The sequence below is a fragment of the Pholis gunnellus genome (assembly GCF_910591455.1).
Source record: "Pholis gunnellus genome assembly, chromosome: 3".
NCBI classification, from domain to species: domain Eukaryota; kingdom Metazoa; phylum Chordata; class Actinopteri; order Perciformes; family Pholidae; genus Pholis; species Pholis gunnellus.
The window spans coordinates 11,172,849-11,181,075 of record NC_136529.1 but is presented as its reverse complement, the minus strand read 5'-3'; the positions used below and the strand labels follow the sequence as shown (position 1 = coordinate 11,181,075).

The window sequence follows — 8,227 nt, the reverse complement described above, 5'->3', positions numbered from 1 at the left end:
CCTTCACTTCTGATATCTCTTTGTAAAACAACCAGGCGCTGCACATCAGCAGTAAGGCTCGGTGTGCATTTAAAGTCCAGTCGGGAAAATGTTCCCGGACCGTGTGCAAGTTTGCACATTTTAAGTGTGATTAACAACAGCGAGAGAACACTGCATACGTGTTTCTGTTCACGGTGTTGGTGCGACCCCATTTCCTTTACACCACAGCTCGACCTCTCTCTGGGGCCGCCATCTTTAGGCCTCCTCTCGTCTCTGGAGATGCAGACCGATCTCCATCTGGTTCTCCAAACACTCCTTGAGTTTGTCCTCTGTCAGCGTCAGACGCTGCTCCAGGATCGAAACCGTCTGGATGGAGGCAACAAGAGGAGAGGGACAAGACGAAGAAAGAAAAAGGGGGGGGGGGGGGGGGGGGAAGGAGATGGATAAGAGAGAAAGAGCATGTTAGAGAGGGCTGTATAGCATCAGCTTGACAGTAATGACTATATAATGGCTGTGTTTGTGTGTGTGAAAGAGGCAGTTGTGTGTGTGTGTGTGTGTGTGTGTGTGTGTGTGTGTGTGCTCGAGACAGATGTTGTGCATGCAAGACAATCCAGCTGATTATCGCAGAGAGATCTGCTGCCTGAGCCGAAAACACCAGAGTTTCTGTGTCTGGCACGCACTCGCTCTTGTTCTCCCTCTCACACAGTTGCATAAACAGCCTTACGCACACAGCGAATACAAGAAGGTCGCTATCCGAAACAGGACGGGCATGTGTGGGTAGTGAGATCACAGTGCGACATACTTTTCCTCTCAGCGTCCTCCAACAGTGACAGCATTTGTTGTGCACTTGTGTCATCTGAGCCTGTTTACCAGAGGAGCACCCAGGTGTAATTTCACCATCTGAATGAACTGATTACTGAGGGGAGAGCTGGCTTTTTATTCTAACATCAAGGCAGTAACGTAATCAGCCTTTTATCATCTGAAACAAATACAAAGAAGTAGAGGATTCAAGGCAAGAGACTATTTTTCTTCAGAGTTCTGACAAGATAAGGAGAATTGAGCAAAGTACTGCACTCCTTAACTCGTTACAGTGGCTGTAGTTAGATAACGTATTAGCTTAAGAGCCTTGGGTGAAAACATATTTCTAATATGTTTGAAGGCTATAAACCCAGTAAGTTCCCTACGCTGTAAAATGTAGAAGCTGAGAAGTCTTCAGGGTGAGCTCGTTGCGTTAAGACTTTATGCCGTTTGTTAAATGAAACTTTAAATTACTGCTTCTGTCCACTGATATTGTGTTCAGATAACCTGAAATAATAACTATACAGCCAACATGACACACAGTTAAGGACATGGGTCTAAAGTGTTGATTGATACCTTCTTGGCTTTGCTTTTTGCTCTCTTATCATATTCTAATTGATAAATAAATCTGCGAGGTGACCGAGAAGTAACGCATGAAGTAGAGTTGAGCTGATCCAAAAGAAATGTGTTTTAAAGTGAATAAACAAGAAAACGCTGTGAGTAATTTGAATGAACCTTCTGGAGACAGTACAGTTCCCTCTAAATCTCTGACATCATTGTTTACTGAACTGATGTTGCCCGGTGACAAACACGATCCCAGCTCGTCAGCAGTTTTGGATAGTAGTGCTTGGTTAAAAGCAGGAACAATCAAACAGTAAACATGTCTCCCCCTCAACAGACGAGGCTCTCCAGTGAGTGAAACGGTATGTCAACATGTCTCGACCTGTAACTTTATGTCCCTCCTTGTGCCAGCGAGTTTCATTCTGAAATTGCTAGAAAGCAGCGCAGAGATGAGTCATTTATCAAAAATAAAAACAGCATTGAATAGAGAGACAGACAAAAAAAATGAATCTATTTAGGTTTGTTTCATTGAGAAATAACCTGATGCTGGGTTAGCTCATTAAAACTATACAGTAAGTAACTAAAAACTATGATGTGATACACAGCTCAAACGCAGGGTCTAAATAATGTGATCATGATGGGACTATGTCTCCTGATCTCTTGTTTCCTTTCTGTTCCAGGACTGTCTCTCCTTCACGATCATTTTAAGGTCGCTTCATACATTCGGGCCTATTCTGGTAGCATTGTGTCATCGACTAAAGAAGATCTTATTTAAGGATTGTCATTGGATTTCTAAGGACTACTTGATTAGTTGATTACTTTTTCCAGTATTATCCTCGCTCCACAAATTAACACAAAAATATGAATTAACACAAAATAAGAGATCCGATGAAAATCAAAGCATATGTCGTCACGCTGTAAGAAAAGTATTATTTTGTCCATGCAGACGGCCGAACGGCTAACTCATCGACGACAGGGTGCCTCAAATTCCTCTCATTCCAGTTAGAAAGGACTGAGAGCAAGAAGCAATCTAATAAATGCAAATAAGGACAAAAGAGAGACGGGTTTTTGGGAAGAGGACCGACGTTTGATACTCAGATTACAAATCCACACTGTCATGTAAATGTTTCAGTGCGTTTCATTATTTTAACCAAATTAACATCATAACCCCCAGAAGCAGCATAATCACATATCGGTTTGCGATTTGATTGGTGGACTAAAGTCGTCAACACCTTTTCTCTTTTCACTAATAGTGTGATGATTGATAGACGCATCATGTCGGCTCCACTTATCTATTAAGACGTTCAACAGAAAACCTCTTTTCCACTAGCTTCTGCAACTCAATACAATCGCTTTATTTTCATTTCCTTCATCTGTCTTTCTGAAAGAAATGAAGCGCGTTCTTGTTAAGATTTACTTTCCATGTTCTCAGACATACTGCCTCCACTTAGCACTCGCTGTTTGTGATTTTATCAAAGTTAAACAACGATTAGCTCCAACAGTGCCAATGAAACTTAACATGCGCGGGTGCTTACGTCATTATAACTTGTTTTATCCATATCCATTAAATTCACCAAAGCCATTTTTCTTTAGCTGTTATCTCTGCTGTCTTCTCCGTCCTGCTGCGATTACAGACTTGCCCGAGCAAATCGCCGCTCCTCGCATCTTTAGTCGAGCTGTTACACAGGTCTAGGGGCTTATGGGAGATGGTGTTCACTTTAGGCCGCTAAAATAGAGAACTATTACATAAACATCTTATTTCTGCAACAGAACCAAGACGTTCTGGTTCACTGCAAACCATTTAAACACTGAAGAACTTGTATTTTCTTCTCAATTTTCACCCCAACTGTTAGCTCGCATGTAAACGCGGTCCTTTTCAAACCCAAGGCACCGCGTGCAGCATGTCCCAGCAGTACAGCTGCGTTTGGTAATTGCCTATTGAAGTCCTGCGTTGACCCCACAGGGCCACGCAGGCAAACACACGCGACCAGGCATGAACAATCAAACGCGTAATGATGAAGGAATTGACAGGGATTGTCCAATCCCTGAGATAATCTCACACTCAGCACACACCTAATGCCGGGCAAGTGGTGTTGTCTTTTGGGTCGTCGAACTAGATAACGTCTCCTGCTATTTCGTGCATCATGGGAGAGAAAGGGCTTGTATTTCCTCTTTCCCCCCCTTCTCTCTGCCTGTCTCCGTTTTCTAGATCAATACCACCCTGTTTATCTTACCAACCTGATATGGCTACCCAGTCCTCAGCCCAGCCAGCTATGTGTGTGTGTGTGATTCTGCACGTGTCCCCAGGCAGTGGCAACATTATATGGGCATATAGTTTTCATCTGGAGTGGAAACCAAATCTTTATGCTCCTTAAAATAGAGCGAGCTGTTTTTCTTTTCTCTCCAGAACACATTATCCTCTCCATCGCCCTGAGCGTTACTGGCCTCTGTTACAGAGTCTCATAGCTTTGGTATGACCCTCACTACAACAGTCTGTGAGTCAAAGAAAAGGCAAACTGGTGCCGGTGAAAAGGTGGAAAAGTCTCTTCTTTTCTAAAAATGTAGGTAACAGGTTATCAAATATGCCACTACTAAAGAGAGTTACAAGAATAAAAACAGAAGGGTCAAAAACAACAGACTGGTTTTAGTGATCACATAAAATCATTGAGGAACTGGTGAAAAACAACTAATGAAACAAGACTAGGTTACATATGACTGAAATTATTAAATAAAAAAGTTGGTAAACACTTGTCCGTCCACCTCAAGGTGTCATTTGAAGTCTTTATAGCTCGAGCGCTTGGTGTGGAAGTTAGTTTATAATCAACGTATTGTCAATGTGCTAAATTGTGTCTATAATGTGAATCCTGGATATTAAATGTTCACTTCCGATTGTCTGTAGCAGTCCCAGTAATATTTGTTCTCAAAGTGTACCGAAGAAGCATTTCATATGAAATGGTTAAGATACGTTTGAGACAAATAATATATTCAACAATATAATCATGCTATTTTCAACATTGTTTTGGTTTTGGGTTACTGATCTAAAGTGTTATTTTGTTAAACTGACCAGACCTGAGTTACATCCCAAGACAATTATGAACTTGGCCACATCCTCAAAGTTGACAGCTTTCCTGCTTCACATGCGAGACTTGGGGTGAGGTGAGGTGCAGCATTTATTGAGGGACGAACTGAAACCTACACTCTGCATGTCCTACCACTTGACAACTTTACTGCTAATTTCTCTTCTGCTTCAACTGCTGTCTGTATCCACCATCTCTCTCTCTCTCTCTCTCTTTGCTTAATCACACACGTCATAAACACAACTTGTGCATCAAACGGAATTAACAACCTAAAATTATCAGTTTCAAACACATATACAGAAAAACATAAAATCATACAGAAGGATCAAGCTTTTGCGGAAAGAGTAAAAGACGTGTTGCACAGCAACAACAAACGCATCGAGGAAGTGAATCAGTGAACTTTGACCACCAGATTCTAATCAGTTCATCCTTTCAGTGATTTCCCAATTTGGGATCGATAAAGTACGTCCGTCCGTCCGTCCAGGGTTGTTTGTGTCTAATTTGAAACAAATCCCTCCAAACTTTCCTGAGACCTTGCGTTCACGAGAGAGTGAGTACAGTACGTACATACAGCCTGAAAACATCAGACTCATTCACTCCATCAGTGTGAAAGTGTGTGTAGAACAAGCACTGCTGTGGTGTTAGCTTCCATAACCAGATTTAAATATAAATGCCAAACAGTCATCAGTCACAAGCTTCAGCCTCGTGTTACCGTTGGCTCTTTAAGCTTAATGCTGCCATAGCATGCTAACAGGTTAACTTGCTGGTTGAACTTTTTACTACATTTATACTCAACCTCCCCTGAAAATGCAATAAAGGATTTTATATGTTTTTACGAGACATAATGGCAACATTTCAGAGTAAAAAATTGTTGTTTTTTGTCTGCTCCAACGTTTTTTTCTTTTCTTTTTCTTCTCTTTCCCCCTCAACATCGCATCACATACCTGCCTCAGAGCAACGTGCTGTAGTCAATGGCAGTGAGAGCGATTAAGTGAGTGGGGCATTTTCGGTAAGTAATTATGTAGTATATTAATACCAACATGTTTGCATTGTTTCCAATAACAAGTACAGACAAGAAGCCTTTTCCCTACTGCTTTTAGTCATGCAGGGGGATGCAATGATTTGTAAATGGTACGTATGATAAAAGTGCCACGTAAGCTCCCGTATTTCTCAGAGTGGTGACTTATCTTGGGACTTTGATTTGTCTACAGGTCAAAGAAAAAAGTAAATGAACTATGTTGGCGGCAATTTTTCTTAGCCGCGTTTCTTTCACCCAGAACACCACTATAAACAGACAAAGCCGTTTCCTCAGAATCTCAAACAGAAACGGTTTGAATCTTTTCTGAGGAACAGGAACATGCTTCTTTCTCTTTCTCCTCATGTTCCTTGCAGCTCTGCTTAAGGCTGCTTTATCAGAAATACCAAATCAGTGGACTGGTCCACATCTATGGATATCTATTCTGACGCACACATTGTGGCTGGCTACTCTGGTAGTTTGGGGCAATTACAGAGAAGGAAAACGTTTCGATTAGAAACTTTGTGTTACAGTGTTTTCCCGTTGAGCCACATCACAGAGAAAGTTCACAAAATATTCTCACCTTCTGTCTCGTGGTCTACTGGGGACAAGACGGCGCCTGGTAAACACGACTTGGTAAATGAAATTGAGAGAGAGAGAAATTATTCATTCGAGATTCTTCATAATTAAGAGGGGGAGTGTGAAAGAAGCGGTTAAGTGTGGGTACGGCAGGCTTAGTGTGAGAGCAATAAGTTATCAAACAGAGGGAGAGGGAAAAAGAAAGGGGTAGGGGGGGGGGGGGGCAGACAAGTGAAAAGCAGCTAACACAGCAAACTGTGGCTTTGGAAGCTCCAGTCTAACGGTGAATAATTCATCATCTTCCCTCTAAGTCTCCTCAACTATTAGAGTTACAAAGAGCTGTACTAGTAAAAGATAATACTGGGGAAAAGACGTATAAAAAAAGAAGGAATATAACGCAGAAATGAATAATGTCGCTTTGTACGAGTGCGTTCTGAAGGTAAAATGCAACATAACTGGATTGAACCTGTTTAGGAGATACTTGACTTTCACATACCTTGTATGCAATGTCTGTATTTTAGGGAACTGAAAGCCTCAGGGTTCGCACTCATGGGTTGTACAACTCTTTGTATTTTAAACTCTCATCATCAAGCTGTGAATAAAACAGCAGGTAAGGTGCCTCCAGTGGTAACATCTGGATGGGTACCAGCTGTGCTACTTGCTGCATTGTTACTGAACTGTATGCAGGCTTTGAAATTATACTGTTCCACACCTGGGTAGGAAATCAAAGTTGCAGTTTACAGTTTACATTTACAAAGTTTACAGTTAACATTACTCACCAAAACTCACTGTGTGTATCCTGGACGTCGACCAAATGTATAAAATGGATTTTCTTCCTCATAAAACATTTGCACGTGTTGTTTGAATCCACGTTTACAAGCTTGCAGCCTTCTTCTTTTCTGTCTTTGTTGGTGCTTTTCTTGGTGTATTACCAGCACATCAATCGTCAATCGGTGGACTAATGTGAAGCCCTATAGGACTGTGAATTGCATCGCACGCATGACATAAACTAAACGTGGACTCACTAATAAATAGTAATTAAAAACACTGCTCTATAGTGCTACTATAGGACTAGATGTCTCTGTGGAGTACAGGGTCATTTCATCTCAACATTTACATTAGTAAAGTTTTTGTCTGATTTAGTGTCTTTCTAGTTGTACTAGTTTTTGAATCAGCTGTTAACACAAGTCCCTTTGGTGCAACAGCACAGTAAAAAAAGGACATTAAAACACAAGTTACACGCCGTATAAGGTGTAAAAATGTACTGTATCCTTTACTGGATTGACAGAACTGGATGTCACTGTCATTGTCATAATCTAGAGAAGAAGAATGAAACCAAACATTAAAAGAGCAGAAGGATAAAACCAGATGCAGACGATCCATCTGGTATCAGGGTTCGGGTACAGTGGGCTTGAAAGGAAGCCCCCCTCCTGGGAGGGGTTAGCTAGCTGCCTGGCTGCCCTGGGCCAATAGTAAATACTCCCACATGCTGGACTGCAACTTGAAAGAAGAAAGAAAGACGGAAGAAAAGCCAGAGACACACACAAACAGGAAGTGTTTCTGCGTCTCAGCGTGGCCATTGAGCACTAACACTTATTATCAGTGAGTGAGGCAGAGTGCTCCAATGCTCATATATGAATGATGCATTTTCCCCTCAGGGCAGCTAAAACCCTGAACACATGACGGAAACACACAAACACACAAACAAAACCTCCATGCTCCCTCTCCTCATTCACCTCAATGTGAGCTAATAGAATGACGTCTCATATTTATGGTAAATACTGTTTAAAAGCATAACATGCACACACCCTCGAATCAATATATCATGAGTTGTTGATGCTTGATTTTCTTTTTAAGGGTCTTAGAAGTTGCACTGAGATGAGGACCACGTCGGTTTTTGGTGCTCGATCAGTCATCTGGAGATCAACAAGCTCAAACTAAATACTTTGAGGAAAATGCGCAGCAATTACAGGATAATGATATAATGTAGATAAACGATTTTAATCTAACACTCCCCATTCGCTACACGCATTTGGATCGACATAAGAAATAGAAGTTTAATGCGATCGTACCAGGAATGCCCTGAGCTTAAAACAAATGGGAGCATCTTTCCAGCATCTGACTTCCACAGCTGCACATTTCACAATTCACAGGAATCATGCCTTCTAATCATCGGCACACAGTGTTCTTTTCCAGTATCTGAACAATGAGACGGGAA

The 8,227-nt window shown here is 41.5% G+C and overlaps 1 protein-coding gene across 1 annotated transcript in view; it reads right to left on the bottom strand.

The window, feature by feature from the left end:
- Positions 1 to 234: 234 nt before the first annotated feature.
- poc1a (POC1 centriolar protein A) overlaps positions 235 to 8,227 on the bottom strand; it is a gene marked incomplete at both ends in the record, with an annotated part of 29,795 nt that continues 21,802 nt past the window's right edge. The window contains one exon of the mRNA XM_079186304.1: positions 235 to 345. Within this exon, the coding sequence (XP_079042430.1) occupies positions 235 to 345 (111 nt within the window). The remainder of the gene's footprint in view (positions 346 to 8,227) is intronic.